Here is an 18,664-nt window from a genome sequence, read left to right as displayed (position 1 = left end):
TGACAATTTTGAGCTAACCACAGGGACCATTTGTGCAGTTTAGTCATTCATTTATTATAATTCCATTGATTGAGAGAGAGAGAGAGAGAGAGAGAGAGAGAGAGAGAGAGAGAGAGAGAGAGAGAGAGAGAGAGAGAGAGAGAGAGAGAGACTAAATTTAATTTTATTTCTTTTTAAAAAAAATTAAGCGAAAATCTCGTCGCTAAGACAGTGAAATGACGAAAATGTAATTTCACTTAACAGATAAATACCGATGGAATTAATCATAATCACTGAACATTAAAAGTTTTGAAAGCACAGTTTTTTAAATCGGGACTAAATTTCATTTTTCCAAAAACAACTTCCTTCAAACATTAAAGGGACAAGGTACACGTGGCAGTCATTTATCGGAGGGGCTTCATATAGGACCACCCTTTAAAGCAAAAGCTGAATCCTGGCCGACAGATACTTCATCCACGTAAAATCATGTTATAAGTACACACATAAATCAAATCAGTCGTTTAACTTGTTTGCGCACACACACTCCACACCAGTACACATAACATTATTAGCTATTACTTATTCACTTCCTCCTTTATATCTCATTTCCCACATACTTTTCATCTCACAATTATTTCAATTCTCATCATCACTCTGACACACCCCTCCCCTAACTCACTTCCACAAATGGGACAAAAGAAGTTCAGAGGAGTTCGTCAACGCCACTGGGGTTCCTGGGTTTCCGAAATACGTCATCCTTTACTGTATGTATTCTTTCACAATCATTAATAATTGTTTTACCATCGATTTTCGATATTAATTCACACTCTTTCTGTATGTGTAGGAAGAGAAGGGTGTGGCTAGGGACGTTTGAAACAGCAGAAGAAGCAGCGAGGGCGTACGACGAGGCTGCCATTCTAATGAGCGGCCGGAATGCCAAAACTAATTTTCCGATCATCAAAACAGAGTCATGTAATAAACCCGACGGTGGGTCACTACCATCATCATCATCGTCTTCGGCGACCACTTCTGCTCTTTCAGCAATGCTAAGTGCGAAGCTTCGCAAATGTTGCAAGTCGCCGTCGCCGTCGCTGACCTGTCTCAGGCTAGATACAGAGAGTTCGCATATTGGGGTGTGGCAGAAAAGGGCGGGAGTTCATTCAGATTCTAACTGGGTGATGACAATGGAGCTTGGGAAGAACATGGGGATCAATCAGAAGGTCGAAGGAGAAACAGGTGATACTCCGACGACAATGGGTGTCCCGGAGACGGTGGCCTCAGCCACCGGAGGCGGAAGGTATTGTAGTACTAGAAGCAGTGAGGAAGAGGATAAGATTGCATTGCAAATGATTGAGGAACTTCTCAACACAAATTAGCTAGTGGACCTACCTACATATAGAATAAATATGACATATACTGTAACTAGTCTTCATTACAAGAACTACTTCGTACCTTTCTTTTCACCTCATCTGTCGTTATTATGGATAAAATACAATTTATTTTGTCTTTTTTTATCGATATATGAATGTATCTTTAAGTTTTCTTATAATTTTTCAATCGATATTACCATTTTCTTTTTATTTTGTTAATTGCTTATTTGGCATCTACCAAACAATGATGTGTCAATCCAAATACCAAAATAGCATACAAATGGATGCAACCAAGCCCTAGATCAACCCTTTCATTGTTCAATCACCATCATCGTCACATGGATCTTTCATAAAGTTCACCTTGCTAAAGGACATTGCCAAAACCGGTAAAAAGAGCAACCTAAGTTATTATTTCCTATAATTTACCCTAAATCAAATGGTTGTTTGAAGTTTTTACAGTCACTCGAAAAAAGGTCATATTCATCCAACAAAAACATTTGAACAAGATATATACAAATTGCCAAGTATAGGATAACGAGGATATTGAAAGATCTATACAGAAATTAGGTGGTGTTAGACACTTAAAAAGTGAACTAAAATTTACTTCAAATGTTTGTTTTGGAAGGATCTAACATGGAAAAAGATCCTTCGGTTTAGGAATTATGGCAATCCTTGAATTGGATGATAAATTGAACAAGAATTAATGTTCAATGAAGTATCCTATGATAATAAATTGATTTAGACATGATGACATCAATTCTATGAAAACGAATTATCACTAAAACTAATAAGCTTGAACATAAATATCGAAAAGTACATATTATAAAGGATATAAATTTGTGATTTGGTATAATGGCTATGAAAAGTACTGAAAACTACACGGACATCATAGAAAAATGGATGGCTTGACCTACTATAAGCATTTCAAAGACACTAGACGACATCTATATTATTTTAAAAATACAAGATAACATTTTGTTTTTATGAACACGAAACATCATAAAAGAACACCATGTGATGCATATGCCTAAAAGAAAGTACTCCATACCCAAGAGTAATGGTAAAGATAAGGAAGGTGAATGTTAGGATTTTATCTAGTTTAAAAGGGAAATGCAATGGAAATTTCACGTTTTAAACTGTAGTTCCTACATTTTTAAATGAGAACCCACAATGACGTAAACAAAATAATAAGTAACAAGGATGTAGGTTGTTTTATGTGTGATCAAAAGAGTGTATTTTGTTTGTTTTCACTTTGGGCATGTGTGTACGAATAATGGGTCCAATTTGGTCTAACTTGATTTAACATATTCATTCATAATACAAATTTGTACCCAAAAATGATGTTACATGAAAACATGTATAAAGTTACTATAAAGAAGACATTTTCATGTATAAAGTTACTAGCTATTAAGAAGACATGAATATTGAAGTATATATCAACAAATACCGAGTGAAACTCGGATTTAGGTATTCGACTAGGAAAAAACACCACGCAAGGTATGATTTTAGTATTATCAATATGTTTAGTGTAATCATGATTTCATTCGAGACAGTCTGAGTTCTGTGTGGCTTTATTATGAGAGAGGGGTGCAGATTGTACACTCTTGGATAGCGAATAAGGACTCAAAACACGAAGGGTTCGGGTGCAACCCCTTGGAAGGGTTCCAAAGGGCGTCTCGTTGATCTTGATGGATCCATGCGAAAAATAAAAGTGGACCCCTAAATATAATTATTTTTATATATAAGCAAAGTTCAATAATAGTATGATAAGTTGATATGTACTATAAAATAATCAAAACAAATGAACAATAATATGATATAGTCTTATGTGGTATATTAAGGTTATATATATATATATATATATATATATATATATATATATATATATATATATATATATATATGTATGTGTGTGTGTGTGTTAAATAATAAACAAGCCCTCTCATGACATGTGACATGAGCCCTGTGCGGTCGTCCACTTCATAGACACATCATAGATGTCAATGCATCTATTCTAGAAGTCAAGTTGTTTTCCTTCAAAACCGTCATTATCAATATAGAAATTGAATACAAACGTTGCAGAAGATATACGAAAATTGCATCATTAGTCTGACGAAATATTTTCTATTTAGAACACAAAACAAACAATGTATTTTGTGTTTGTGAATCAGATTAGTTCCGTAATCTAATTTTATTTTTTGCATTATCTAATTGTCTGAATTCATGTAATCCCAAAAATATAATCCAATTATAAATTACGAAAAGTATTATAATCACGATCCAAGAAATTATCTGAGCGTTTATTGTTATTCGAGTCCCTTGTTCTAACATTAGGTCCATTGTAAAACTTAATCTCATTATTATGTAAATTTTCTTACCAACGGTTTAAGGAAAAAATTAAATAAAATATTGAATAAATAAGTTTCAAGATGCGACACTTTTGATAGTATATTTATATCTTATAATAATAATCAATAAAATTTTCATAAAATTAATACTTCCTTGATCTAGGCAAACGCTAACACAACAAATTAATTAAAATATTTTGTTTTGGGTGTAAAACACGAAGATAAGAAAGTTGAGGGACAAAAGTTAAAACTATAAAATATAAATTCGATCAAGATTTAAACGTGATTGGTTGTTGCAACTAGCAACAAGCCAACATTTACGATAGTTAAGATATTGCGATCGGGTTAACTTTATTTGCTATGCGATCAGGTTAATTTTTTTTGCTACTAGTTTATAATCTCTACGATCTGGTTAAGTTTATTTGCTACTGGTTTATAACTCATACGAATCTGTACAATCAGGTTAAATATATTATTTTAAATAAATATTAATTAAAAGATATTCTTTTAATTATATAATATTATAATCCTTTATTTGAATAAATAAGTGAAATGTGTCACCTGTATTTATTTTATTTTAAATTATATTCTATTGTTATTAATTTAGGGTTGTTTGATTTTTCGAAACGAAAACGGCTGAAGTCTGCGGACCACATCTTCAACACTCTGCAATAGAATAAGTGGATTAAATGACTGCAATCTATAATAAGAAATTTGTTTGTTTATTAACCTCTGCAGACTGCTATAATAAACTACAATTAGCTAAACAATAATTAAAAATAAATCTAAATAAAAATTTTATTTAGTTTAATCATATGCAAATCAAATATAAAGATCATTGTGATGATATGATTTTTAAAAATGGTTTATATAAAAGAATTAAACATAATGTTTGCTAAATAACAATAATAAAATTGTTAATTTAATTAAAAATATGTTTATTTTTGTTAAAATTTTGAAGATGATGATTAATTTTCCGGTTAACTTCAATAAATGTGGTAATTTTGATGATTAACTTTATAATTTATTAAGATTTAGTTATAGACAATATAAAACAAAAAATATTTATATAAAATATTTATATGAAATTTACTAAACGATTTTGAAATTGTTTGAAATTATTTAAAATATATTCCAATTATTTATAATATTCTTAAAATATTAAAATAATAAACATGTTGTAGAAAAAAAAAATTAAAACAAATCTAAGTTGAATAATATAAATTAGAGTAAGTGAGAAGTGGTTTTAAGAAGATGGTCTATTGTTGTACCATGCAACACAAGTACATCAGTTTTTAAGTTAGAAAAGTTTCAAAAAACAAACAATTACGAAAGACTAAGTGTTTTGTGTGTCCTGTACGGTAGAGTAAAAGATGATCAGAAGTGGTTTTTCAAAAAAAAAAGAGAAATTTAAATTTTAAAATTTAAAATTTGAAATTGAAATCAATAGCCTTACCACAAGGAAAAATAAACTTATTTTGCTTTATTAAAGAGAAGAAAAGAGAAGAGATGTACAAATATCAAATATATTAATGATAAAAGATGAAAAAGATATGTAGTTACGTACATAGAAACAGTAGAAAATAACTGATCAAAAGAAATGAAAGCTATAATACATGTTTATGGTGAAAGAGACTTGCAGAAAATAATAGAGGAAGAACGTGGAGGAGGAAGAACAGACATGCATGGTTTTGGTCTCAACCAAAAATAAATAACATTACTTAATTCTGAATAATCAATGTTGTGTTATTTAATATTTTAAATTTTAGATTATTTGCTTTTTGAATTTTGTACAAAGTAAATGCTTTAATGGGTTTATGATTTATAAAATCCATCTATATATGTAGCTATATATTCATCTTAATTTTCAACTTTATATTAAAGTTTATAAGAATATTGGGTGTGGGTAATAAGGTGCAACACTAAGTTGTGTCATCTCACTTGCCAGATAAGAAAATGGTGTTATAACACCAACCAGGGAAATAGGCAACAAGATGAAACACCAACTTTTTGAAAATAAATATTTTTATTTTTGTATTTTTTTACTATTTCGTTTTTTTTTTACTTTTTTTTTTGTTTTCGTTTTTTTAATAACTAATATATTTTTTATAAAACATAAAATTTTAAAAACAAAAAAAAGACATAATATTTAAAATCTAAAATTCCGATTACAATTAAAAAAACATAATTTTAAACCTAAATTAATAACTAAAATACCATTCAAATTACTACTAAAACCACACACCAATCCTAATTAACCCAAATATTTTTTCCTAATTTGTTCCTTCATCGCTTGTAGCATCGCTAGATCAGCAGGTGTCAAACCTTCTTCGCTAGTCCGAAGTCCGAAGAATTGACAATTGTTGTGTCATTAATTCTCTATCTTTCTGCTCCTGCTTCTTTCGTGTCTGCCTTTCCAAGAACTCCAAATGACAATGTTTCAACTCATTTTTTTCTTTTATTAATAAATTGTGCTCGTCGAATTTCGCTCTCATTTTCGCCGCCTCTTTTGCTCTCGTCTCCACCTCCTCCGCATGTCTTGTAGCACGCCTTGCTTTGTCGCGTCCGGACGGTCGTCGTGGAGGGGATATCATCCGGAATTTCATCGTCGTCGGCGTTAAGGTCGATGTGAATCCGTGCGTCCGATACGTCAACCGAGCTAGAATTGCGAGACCTTTTGGATTAAACCTCCAATGATATAGGCGTTTTATTCCACTTTGGATCCGCTCGTAACAACTCCCATGATTTTTCAAAGTAAAAAACGTGACCCATTTCGACCCGATATTATTCCTTAGCAGCTTTGAACAAATCAAAGTCGTTGGTTCCGCTTTGTGGTTGTGCTTCTAGCCGGTTGTAAATACCGTTAAATTTGTTGCACCACTTAGTTATTTGACCCCATTTGCTGCTTAACATGTCATTGTTGCAATACAGATTTTTCTTTAAAATAGCGTGAAACTTGTCGAGCACCGCCCCCCAATAAGCTCCTTTTTTCATTCTTTTTCCGCGAACTTCGTCTTTTGAAGTAGCACACCATGTCGCCGTCAAAGCGTATTCCTCCTCCGGTGTCCACCATTGTGGAACATCTGTATTTTCTGTTTCTACTTCTATTGAATTCCGTTTTGATTTTCCTTTCTCTTTCCCTTTCTTGTTCCTACTACCTCCCGCTTCCGCTTCACCCGATTGTTGTGTCGTAGACGATGGTTGGTTGGTTTGTTGTTGCATCGAAGCAAAAGAAGGGAAAATATTTTGTTGTAAATTTGGGTTTTGACCAACTTGATTTTGTTAAAAGTAAGGTGAGTTGGGAAACTGTAGTGGCGGTGAAGCGGGATTGAAAGTTGCGCCTTGGTATGGAATCTGTGATGAGCCTTGATTCGATAAAAGGTTGAAATAACCTTCATAACCGGCAAACCTGACAAGCAAGGTTGTGTTTGGTTGTGTGTTTGGGTTTGATGATGGGGAGGTGTTTCAGTTTTGCTCCATTTTTTTAGAAAGAAATAAACATGTAGACAAAAAGAAATGTAAAGGTTTGAAATGAAATGAGTATATATGTGTGTGTCTATATATATATATATATATATATATATATATATATATATATATATATATATATATATATATATATATATATATATATATATATATATATATATATATATATATATATATATATATAGGTAAAAAGGTAAAAAAAAAAATTGTTGTGAATTTGACCGTTTTCAAACGGACTAAGTTTACAACGGCTCAATTTTTGGCTGTTTCATCTTGTTTTCGTGGCCACGAGAAGTGAACGACAAGAAGCAACGAGTTGAGGGGAGGGGGGCGGTGTTCCCCCCGTCACGACGCCGTCGAGTTGCGCCACATCACCGGCGTTTCATCTCGTTTGGACCCATACCGTGTGGTCTAAAAGTAGTCATTTAGGCTTTGGCGAGTGGTCACACTCATCCCACCAGAAAAGTGTTGCCACATCTGTGTCACGTCAGTTTCACATCCAACCCACCACCAACCCACTAAACATTTGAAATAGTTACCACTCCACAAATTTTATTTTTTTATTTTTTTAACATTATATTAAATAAAAAACAAAATACAAACCATAATTTAAATAAAAAACACACATTATATTAAAATTAAAAACACATTACATTAATATAAAAAACAAAAATTAAAATTCTAAAATTCTTAAAAAAAACATAAAAAAATTAAAATCCTTGATTACTTAAAACCATAAATGAAATCCTAAATTACTTAAAACCATAAATATTAGAACATGAATTCCATATTTTCCCGAACTTGGCGTTGAATTTTAAAAAATATCGCAAGATTTTCCGGGTCGAGATCCGGTTGGGGCTTTGTGTTTATGATTTGAATATCGGTAAGAGCTATTTTTTGGCGATTAGCTGCCTCCGACGATTCGTATTTTTTTCTAGAAAAACTAGAGCTTTATCTATGGATGTCGCAAGCTCGCTTTCGCTAGTTTTCGGTGCTTTTCCGTTTGAAGACGCTCCATTTCTCGCTTTGTCCCGTCCTGGTGGTCAACGAAGTTGGATGTCCGGTGGGCCCTCCCCCTCGGTGGCATCGAAGTCATCGTTGAAGTCGAGTCCAAAACCCACGCCCGACTCTGATGTTCTTGCCCTTTTGTTGGAACCGGTTGTAGATCCCGAATGCATCATTTCCGGATATGAAACCCATTTTGGACCGTTACGACAAACTTGTCATGCTTTTTGGTGGCCAAACAGTTTACCATTGGTGGTAGTTTTGTATTCGTAGGCCGCAATCGCTAAAATGTTGAAGTTGTTGCTACCACTTCTATGCATGTTTTTAAGCTTGTCAAATATGCCATTGAATTTGGTGCAAACCGCTCGTAAATCACGTCATTTTGCATTGATCGAGTCGTACGTCCGCTCCGTTTTCTTTCCTAATAACGCGTGGAAATGATCTAAAACACAACACCAAAAACTTTGACCCCTATTGCGAGTTGCTGACATCCCCGTCTTGGGATATAAAAATCCAAGTTTTTGCTAAAGCTTCATCCTTATCTTCGTTCCAGTCGGTAGTTTTTTTTTTCTTGGATCTTTGGTTTTTTTTGCCTTCGACGAGTTGGTTGTTGTGTTTCTTGGACCTGTTCGTCGTCGTCATCATTGTTGAGATTTATAAGTTGAGGTTCAGATGGTTGAAATTGTTGAGATGTAAAAGAAGTTTGTTGAAATTGTTGAGAAGGTTGTTGAAATGGTTGGAATTGGGGTTGATTGAATTGTTGTGGTTGTTGCTGGTAGAAGTTTTGAGAGTATGAAGTGGTGAATAGAGGTTTTTGTTGGATTTGGGAGGTTAACAATTACATGTAGTTAACATTCACATTTGGAGTGTTTGGGGTGTTTGGATTTCCATCTATGTAGAGGGGAAAAAAATATATGGAGAGATGAGTGTTTTTTTGTAGATGGTAATAAAATATAGAAATTGTTTTTTGAAGTGTAAATTGTAAAGAGAATAATAGGTAATCTATAGGTGAGGTTGTGATTGTTTAAATTTTAAAAATTATATTTTTTTTAATGTTAAACGGTCAAATAACCGTTCCCCACAAAAAGCAAAAAAAAAGCCGTTGAAACAAAATGTGATTAGTCATCTCGTCGCGTCTTCAGAGCCACGTCGCACGCACCCCACCGGACTCGAGGGCGGTGTTCACGTGTGGGGAGGCATGCCACCTTATCCCAAGACGCGTGAATTTCGTCCCATACCGGTTAGCCTTAAATCTATATGGTTCAAGATAAGTCATTTATCTTAAACCATATTTATCTGCAACCCCCTGTAACATTTTTCATCTTATGGTATTGAATGGATTTGTTAATTGAAATATTTTTGATACATAACTTTTATAACTTTTCAATATTTGTTAATCAATTCATTAGTTAATCAAAATATTTTACACATATATAAGGCCGAGTGGTATACATTGCACGAGGAGGTTCGTGGTATACGTGGCAACGGACCACCACCGTGCACATCATCCCGGCCGGTCATGGTTTGTCCGTTTCGTGATGGTTCATTGTCCATACCATGAGTAGCAACGCCCAATGAGGACTCTTCTTCCTTTGACTGGTTGACTAGCCGTTCCATCAGCTGAAAATTTGAATATATATATATATATATATATATATATATATATATATATATATATATATATATATATATATATATATATATATTAAATAATATTTTTTACATATCAATTTTCCCTAAAAATACATTCTTCTAACCTTTATTTCTTACATCGTTCTTTTTTTTTTCTCTAATACATAAATTACATGCAACATTTTCACAACCAAAATCCATAGATCCCAACCATGGTTTTTATTTTAATTATGTTTGGTATTTTTAGGTTTCTTATTTTTATAATGTTATTTCTATTTTCTTTATTTTAATTAATGTAATATATATTTTTTTATTCTAATTAATGTAGCTTTTATTTAATGTAATTTGGTATTTTAGTTTGATGAAAAACTAGTATTTAAAAAAAATTATACGATTTTTATGCATTTTTTTTAATTTAATTAACAAATGAGGTGAAATTGTGTGTTTAGTGGTAGGTATCTCATGGTTAGTGGTAGGAAGTTTGGTGATGATGTGTCACCCATAATTATAATGATTGGTGGTGGGTATAACGGATAGTCTAAAAACATTATTTTCATGTTAGGTTACTTATACTCGTTTATTTTTTTTAATCTATAGTCCGTGAAAATGGAAACGAAGGAAAAAATAGAGAGAATTACAAAGTAAAACATAACTACAAGTGATTAACATGTTGTATATGCAAGTATGTATATGATATTGTATTTTTTTATAATTTCCACTACTTTTTCTTGATACTTTCTTTAATTTTCAAAAAAATGTTTATGATCGTATACTTATAACCAAAAGAAATGGATGATACATTTTTAGTTAATTTGTCAAAGTTTGTTTGATGTAGAATTGTAGTATATTTTTGTTCTATATATAATTTAAGCTATTTTTCATAATTTCTAAGTATATTAATAACTTCTGTGCAGAGATAGAACTCGATTAACGTCTTGACTTTTCTTTAGATTATGATAATCACCACTAATACAAAAAAATGTTATGCTCATTTTTCTTGCATCTGACTATTATTATTATATATATATATATATATATATATATATATATATATATATATATATATATATATATATATATATATTACAATTATCATCCCTTAGCTACAGTGAACATCCTAAGGTTTTAGCAAATTGGGTCATATATATATATATATATATATATATATATATATATATATATATATATATATATATATTACAGTTATCATCTCTTAGCTAAAGTAAACATCCTAAGGTTTTAGCAAATTGGATCCTATATATATATATTAAAAAAACATCTAACTTTCTACTTTGGGTATTTTTTTTTATCATTATCTATATTTTAGTGGACACGTCTTTTATACCTTTGTTTCACCGTTTCTCTAAGCCAATGATATTCCGATTTCTGTATCTTTACCCCCACCGCCTATCTCTCCTCTATCTATCTTCGGATGGAAAAAATCCAGCATCTACCATTTCACTCCTCCCACTTCCAATTGTGACACCCCTCAGAACCATCACTATCGTCCGATCCAGCCACCACACCATTCAGTTCAGATCATTTGATTTCTTCCACGTCCTCCCCTTTTTTTATCAAACGTTTTTCTTCCATCAATCAGGTTTGATACGTTCAACTTTCGTGATTTACTTTGAGTTTATGATTCGTTAGAAGGTGGGTTTTTATGGATTTTGCACTACAGTTTGCCACATGCTACACCACCTTTCCTTTACCAATCTCTTTCTTCATAACACAGGTTGCTATTTGAATCGTGAAATTCCGTTTGCTTTCGTTTTTGCCCATCTACATTGATATTTACCTCTATCTATTGAATCAGACCATCTTCAAGTCTAATGGAGAGGACCTTTTGCTCAGGTTTATGATTTGTGAAGGAAATTAAAGCTAAGGTATGAACGGAAATCTCAGATACACCCTATAAATTTGAGCAATTGATTCAGTTTTTATTGTCTTCAACCTATAAAAGTTTCATCGTATGATTTATTATTGAGATGTGAACTAAAATTCAGCACATATGGGTTTGTTGAAGCTTTTCTTCTCGATTTCCTTTGCCTCCTCCATCTCTATCTCAATTCCTTTACTTCCCACGGGGATAGTGCTCCAAAATAGCAACAATACAGTCTCAAGCGCACGACGGAACTACACTCTCCACCATCGATCCCTTCGCTCCCTTAATTAGCGACAACTGCAACACACAGAATCAGTTATCACATCTCCATCTTTCTTATATTTAGAAATCATAAAATCGACTCATCTGTTATGCTGTTTATCCGCTTCTATACTCTCAATCAAAAGGTAAATTACCACCACTGCGGTTTGGGGATTTTTTCTGAATACTGCTTATCTGCTATATTTGCTTTTATACATAATTTATTTCTTTGTTTCAACTTTGAACAGATACTCTCCATCAAACTGTCACCGCCATCGACTTCTTCAAGAACATGGAAACCCACCGTCTCTCTCTCTAAACTCATCCAAAACCCATTTCTATGAAAGAGATGAATGTACAGTAAACTACACGAACACAGAATAGGACCCAGGATTATCGATTTCATTTTCCGACCTCGATTACCAATCAAAACAGGGAATTTGGTTACAGAGAAAAGTGAAGTCGGAGGCGTAAGGTTCCGAGTTCACCAAATACTCTAAAAACCTCTGATTTCTCTGATCATCGTTTCCATTCGTGCCCTAACTTTATTCTTGCAGCAGGTGTTTGGTGGCTGTTGTGGAGTTAGAAGGGGAAGAGAGTGGTGCAACGGGGTGGGTCTCCATCTGTGGGATCAATTAAAATGATGGAAACAGACTGCCTGTTGTCGTCATTGCAGGTAAACAGGCGAGGCTGCATCAGCAGTCCCGGGTTCGTTCGTTTCCTTTTTTTTTATTGTTTGATGAAAATCATAGGGGTGTTTGGGATTTATTCTTGATGATTTCCATGGAGTAAAAGAATACCTGAGATGTAGGCTCTTTGTTGGTTGATGATTTCCATGGAGTAAAAGTGTTGATGCAGACTTATCTTGATAATAAAGAATGGGATTTGACCAATTTTGTTGACTTAATATTAAAGCAAACTAATGTGGGAGCAGTTGTTAAAATAGAAGAAGATGAAGATGAATCAGTGTATGCCTTTGTTTCTACTTTAAATTTACAAAGATATAAGGTAAAAAAGTAAAAATTTTCATTTGCAACATTTACTCATTATTTATCATAGCTAATTGGATATATGGTTGTTGTTTAATCCAGGATTGTAAATGTATAATGGAAATGAAAGAGTTTTTACTATCAAAGTGTCAAGAAAAAGAAATAAAAGAAAATTTAAAATCATATTTTGGAGAGAAAGCAGCTGATGTTGGACTTTTGATCTGACAACGTGTTGTAAATCTCCATGCTCAGCTTCTGCCATCATTGTATGATGCTCTTTTTAATAAAATCACTCGAGCTACAGAAAATGAGGTTAGATAAAATTAGATTTTTTTCTATGTTTTTCTCTCTAGCTGGCCTTCAATGAAGCTTGAATTTATCAAAAATTGCAATTGCCACCTCATGAAGCTTCTATTATCTAGAAAGTTGTTAACGATTTCCTACAGAATCATGAAGGTGTATAACGATTATTGATGTTCGATGTGTTGTTGCTGATTTTGATGCTAGATATAAAGCTCTAGAGTGAACGTAGGTATCAATAATTATACTATCAAGATTTGATTATGTTAATATCAATAAGGTTGTAATCTTGCAATGATGATGATGTCGGGATATTTACGTCTTTTAATCATAATGTCTACATGTTGCTACAGTTACTTCTACTGGATTGTTTTAGGTCGGGAACATTTATCGACTCTTGAGAAACATCCGCAATGCAGGTTTGTTTGATATTTTGTCCGTGAAGTATGAGTTTATGTTTTACATTAGTTTTAGGGATTATTAATTCAAACTATAATTTGTTGATGAAGAAAGGTTGTACAGTTCCTGTGGGACTTCATGATTTTAGTTCTTTTCAAGCATCTGCTTGCCAACTTCTCATCTTGTGCTTAATGAAATACATCAATTTCCTTGTAGTTTCCTGTTTATGATAATTATAAGGTAGTATGTTAGGTAGTGATTATGGTAATCATATTTGGTTTTGTTGGTGCTTAGGTTGATGACTATTAAGAATTAATTTTTATGATTTATTAAAAATTTCCGAAAACATTCAGTCACTTTGTATCTGTACCATTGATGTTTACAATAATGATTCACCATTTGTGTGACTAATCTATTTTCTCTCACTCAAAAAGTGTTTGTGCGTGTTCTTTACACCAACTCCAGGTGACCTTCAAGAATAGATGACTAACAAGAAAAGATTGAAGATCTAATCCTTTATCTTCCAGATATGAATCACAGCAACCAATCCCCATTTCTCACAAATGGCCAACAAGTAAGAAAATTACTTATATACCCTTTTGTTCTAAATTCTAAACATTACTTTCTTAACTAAATTTAGAGTGAAAAACATGTATGTACCTGTGGCTTGATAAAAGAAGGCACACCATGATGTTTATACTTTTTTCTGATATGACCAAATTGATCAAATGTATTTTTTCTATTGTAAATAGCAGGTCCAACAACAGCTCAATGAAATTGTTATTAATATAGCTTCTACAACATCAAAGTTCCCAAAAAATGTGTTGTACTTTACATAATAGGTAAAAAGATCACACAAATTTTATCAAAAATGATGGTTTTATGAATTTGTTTCACGTTGGAACTTTACCTTTGGTCGGTCACAAAAAGTGCCTGATATTAAGACTCACGCTCAAGCCATGAAATGTGAAACCACTTTCTTAGTGATGGTCTATTGTGGATGGTGTCTGTAATGATAGCAGTGAATTCGTCTGATATCTTTTTGTTCTTTATTCTTTCTTGCTAAAATATTATCTCCTTACATGTTGGTTCTGATAGTGGATTGGGGTGTTTGGAAGATTAATGATACAATATGGGGAAGTACCAGTTTAGCAAGAGTGAACGTTTAAGATGTAAATGTTGGATTAGTGTCTAAGTCCATAACTATTTTGGTATCTACTTGACCCGATGGTGCATGGTCCTTTTGGGTTGCCTTTACCAAAGCAATTTGATTGGAGAAATAAATAAAGAGAGAGAGTTTATTATGATTTATTAATATGTTATAAAAATAAATATTAAAGGAGAAATCATATTTGTTTAATTAATATTGGTAAATAATTAATTAGGAATTAATTTTGTGATCAAGTGTAATTAATTAAACTAGAGGGGCTGATTTGTAATTATGTGATAGTTACAAAATAAGGTAAGGATTATCTTAAATATAGGGAGAACGAATTTAAGGAGATAATGCCTTAGAATTCGACTAGGATAAGGGTTTCTAAGACTTATCTTATGGTTACTTGGTGGGCAAGCAACTAGATAAGGATAAGGACTAAAACCCTAATCTTTTCACCTATATAAACCCCCTAAGGCTCATGAATTCGTGTATCCCTTCCCAAGAGGTCCTAAGGACGAATTCCTACCTCTCTCCTCTCTCTTTATACATTCTCTATTTGCTCTTGATGTTTGTAAGCCATTAGAGGAGTGACACTTGTGACTCTAAGCCTTCCAAAGTCAATTCAAGGAGGAATTAGGATTGTTATTGCTACATAACAATCAAGGTAATATCTTAAACCTAATTATATGTTAATATCTGTTTCCATATGCTAGAATTAGGGTTTATAGTCTTGGATTCAAAGCATGTACAATAGAGAAACCTAGATCCAAGCATTAGGGTTTGTATGAGCACATAGGATGTCTTATGACCAAAACCCATCAGTGGTATCAGAGCCTAGGATGGTTTCAATTGTATTGATGCATTGTATATCTAAAAAAAAAATCGATTTTTGGTGTTCTAGAGGCTGGACTCGCCGAGTCCATAGCTGAACTCACCGAGTCTAGGGTGACTCGACGAGTCCAGGCTTGACTCGGCGAGTCAACTTGTCAGATAGTGCTTATCTCGGGATTTCTTACTGTTTTTGCATATGGATAGTTACCTTATCATGTTAGATCAATATTAATCCAATTATATGATATATTTGACTATATTTTTGATCTAAATGAAGATATTTATCAATTAATAAGATAATTGTTTCCTTATAAGATAATTGATTAATTATTTTGAGTAAATTGATAAATTGTTTTGCAAGAAATCATTAAATAAATCAAATATGGATAATTATGTGATTAAATGTTAATTTAAAATTATTTGTTATTTGATCCTTGTTGTTATGAAGAGTTTCATATTTTCCCCTCTAGGTTTTATAGTTTAAATTTGAACCCAAAAGTTTTGTTGTTTTGAAATTTAAATAGTTGAAACCCTAATGTTTTGAAAAAGGTTTCAAAACTTGCCCTCAAGTTTTGGAATTTAAATTTTGATTAATAGTTTAATTGTGATGTATATTTAAATTCTAAACCCTAATGTTTTGAAATGTTTCAAAACTTTCCCTCAAGTTTTGGAATTTAAAAGTTGATTAAAAGTTTAATTAGGAATGTTAAATTCTAAAACTCTAGTAATGTTTTGAAAAGTTCAATTCACACCGTTATAGTTTTATTAATTAATTAAGGTGTATAATTAAAAGAGGTTTAATAAATCCATAAAAGTTTAGGTTTACAATTTAATTGAATTAAAAGTATAATTGTTAAATTTGATCACCTAATATTTTAAAAGTGTAAAATGCACCCTATACTACATATAACATTAAAAGTCTAACATTATATATATGTATGTATGAGTAAAAGTCAGTCTTACCGTTAGTAGACCTCATTCACGAAGCTGTCTATAAGGGGTGTTTAAGGAAATTGCCTATAAAATGGCGATTGAATGGGTATCCACTCTTACCCACCGCACTCTTGACTAGTGGAGGGTCGTTAGCCGAATGGGTAGGATAGGACGAAACCTTCCATTATAAGTATAATGAAATACAAAGTAACTAAATGTTTTGTAAATTCCCAATCTTAGTTACTTAGGCAAAAGTGAATTGATGCAATTCCATGAAATTACACTTTGTGTCCTTGCTAAGACGTTAGTGGAGCGTGTGTGGTTTACCGACACACTAAATGGTTCTAAGAAAAGGTAGCAAAGGGTGACTCAATGTTTTTCATAGTTCGGTGGAGCGTGTGTGGTTTACCGGCACATCGAATAGGTGACTGTAGCATGTGAGGGCACCAAGTAAGTTTGCATGGTTATTCACACCCGCTTTGTGATCCTCGGCATCCCAGTCACAAACAAGAGGGGCATATCGAGATTTAAACATGCCATTGAAATGTTCAATGAATCTCAAAGGATCTAGGAGTTTTCATAGATTTAAAACTTAAATTTCTTTTTCGTTTTTCATGGTGGAAATTAGTGAATCGTCATTCACTTACCTTCAAATATTCTGCAACTAGATTACGACATCCCTTTTCTAGGTTGTAGCGTATTGTGTTGGGTCCTAGCCTTGGTATCTCATTTGGGTGATTTACTAAGGACTCAATCGATCAACTAACTTGAATTTGTTTTATCCCGTTTTGTAGATGTCAAAGTTCGACAACTATGGTCTTCCCAAATCCCGTGGAATAAGCATTCCACATAAAGATGATATTCCACGATTCGATCGAGGAACAAGAAATCATGCTTCACTTCCTCCTCCTCCTCCAATTATTCTCCCTAACCCACAAGATTGTAAAATTGAAAGGTTCAATATCACTCAATCCCTTTTGGCAAGTAAACATAAAGAAGGAAAGTCGGTGTGTGCACACGTCTTAGGGATGAAGTCACACATTGATAGGTTAAGAATGATGGGATCTATTGTCGGTGAAGAGATGGCTGTTGATTGGGTTCTTCAGTCACTTCCTAACTCGTATAGTGAGTTCGTAAGAGAGTACTATATGATGAACCACGACGTGACCCTTACTGATCTCACCTATATGCTTATTGTTGCTGAATCAGCAATTGTTTGGCGCAATAGAAAAGCAAAGTTGATTGGTGAATCTGCCTTCAAGACCTCTATGGATATAGACAATGGCAATGAAAGACATGCAATGATCGAAAAGTTTGATCATAAGAGAAAGGCGATGTCTGAAGTAGTTCCATGTGTTGTTCCAAAAGAGTCAATTTGCTTTTATTGCCAAGAGAAAGGGCATTGGAGACGAAGTTGCCCTATTTACCTAAGAGATCTAAGAGATGGGAGAGTCAAAAGTATGACTACGCTTCAGGTAAAATCCACTATCTAACTCCGCTAAGTTCCTATTCATTGATTCTTAATACATGATGTGATAAGATTGCATTTTAATGTTTTGCAGGATTGATGAAAAGAAAGGAAGCTTGATAAGAGAGCAAGATGAATCTAATCACAAGAGATGGATCTCGATCGCATGGACTTGAAGATTGGATTTTGAGCTTAGATAGTTATGATAGAGTTGTTAGAAATTTTCCTTTTACAGAGTTTTCAATAGATTTTGCATTGTAAGGACAAATGTTTTTCCGTTGCTTTTATAAATAAAATAAATTTTGTTTGACTTATTTATTTATTTATTTACTTCCTTGCAATGAAATCGTTATGAAAATTGATGTTTGCATATTTCTACAACGAATGGATATGATTCTTAGTTATGTTATTTATAGAAATGTCGAGAATTTACCAAATAGGGAGAGTTTGTCATCGCCCAAATTTCAATTGGACTGAAATTTGGAATCATGCAACTTGGTTGCATGATGAATGAGAAATTTCATATTTGGAAATTAGACAAATTCGTTGACAAAGTGTCAAGTGAAGGACTACGAGATCGAGTACACAAAGTTGTATGTTGATCAAGTTCACCATAAGA

General features: G+C 32.8%; 2 protein-coding genes across 20 annotated transcripts; both read left to right on the top strand.

Annotated features, from left to right (window-relative positions):
* The first annotated feature begins 503 nt into the window (after positions 1-503).
* LOC144997062 (ethylene-responsive transcription factor WIN1-like) lies at positions 504-1,518 on the top strand. The gene is made up of 2 exons (XM_078956884.1): positions 504-743; positions 824-1,518. The coding sequence occupies exons 1-2, from the start codon at positions 667-669 to the stop codon at positions 1,353-1,355; spliced, it is 609 nt and encodes a 202-aa protein (XP_078813010.1). The 5' UTR covers positions 504-666; the 3' UTR covers positions 1,356-1,518.
* A 9,654-nt stretch (positions 1,519-11,172) lies between these two features.
* Positions 11,173-18,359, top strand: LOC145046128 (uncharacterized). Of its 19 annotated transcripts, none has more exons than XM_078994429.1 (13): positions 11,173-11,423; positions 11,505-11,558; positions 11,640-11,709; positions 11,850-12,115; positions 12,218-12,444; positions 12,530-12,977; positions 13,061-13,270; positions 13,405-13,486; positions 13,612-13,677; positions 14,123-14,231; positions 14,413-15,477; positions 17,372-18,052; positions 18,140-18,359. In XM_078994429.1, the coding sequence occupies exons 12-13, from the start codon at positions 17,372-17,374 to the stop codon at positions 18,143-18,145; spliced, it is 687 nt and encodes a 228-aa protein (XP_078850555.1). In that variant the 5' UTR covers positions 11,173-11,423; positions 11,505-11,558; positions 11,640-11,709; positions 11,850-12,115; positions 12,218-12,444; positions 12,530-12,977; positions 13,061-13,270; positions 13,405-13,486; positions 13,612-13,677; positions 14,123-14,231; positions 14,413-15,477; the 3' UTR covers positions 18,146-18,359. The 19 variants fall into 19 exon arrangements, with proteins under 19 accessions (XP_078850555.1, XP_078850552.1, XP_078850548.1 ...); XM_078994426.1 differs by having other exon boundaries at positions 14,410-15,477; XM_078994430.1 differs by having other exon boundaries at positions 11,178-11,423; positions 14,413-14,499.
* The last annotated feature ends 305 nt before the right edge of the window (positions 18,360-18,664 follow it).

The sequence above is a fragment of the Lactuca saligna genome, chromosome 5, assembly GCF_052625555.1.
Source record: "Lactuca saligna cultivar CGN05327 chromosome 5, ASM5262555v1, whole genome shotgun sequence".
Taxonomy (NCBI): Eukaryota; Viridiplantae; Streptophyta; class Magnoliopsida; order Asterales; family Asteraceae; genus Lactuca; species Lactuca saligna.
This window is presented reverse-complemented; position numbering and strand designations above follow the sequence as displayed.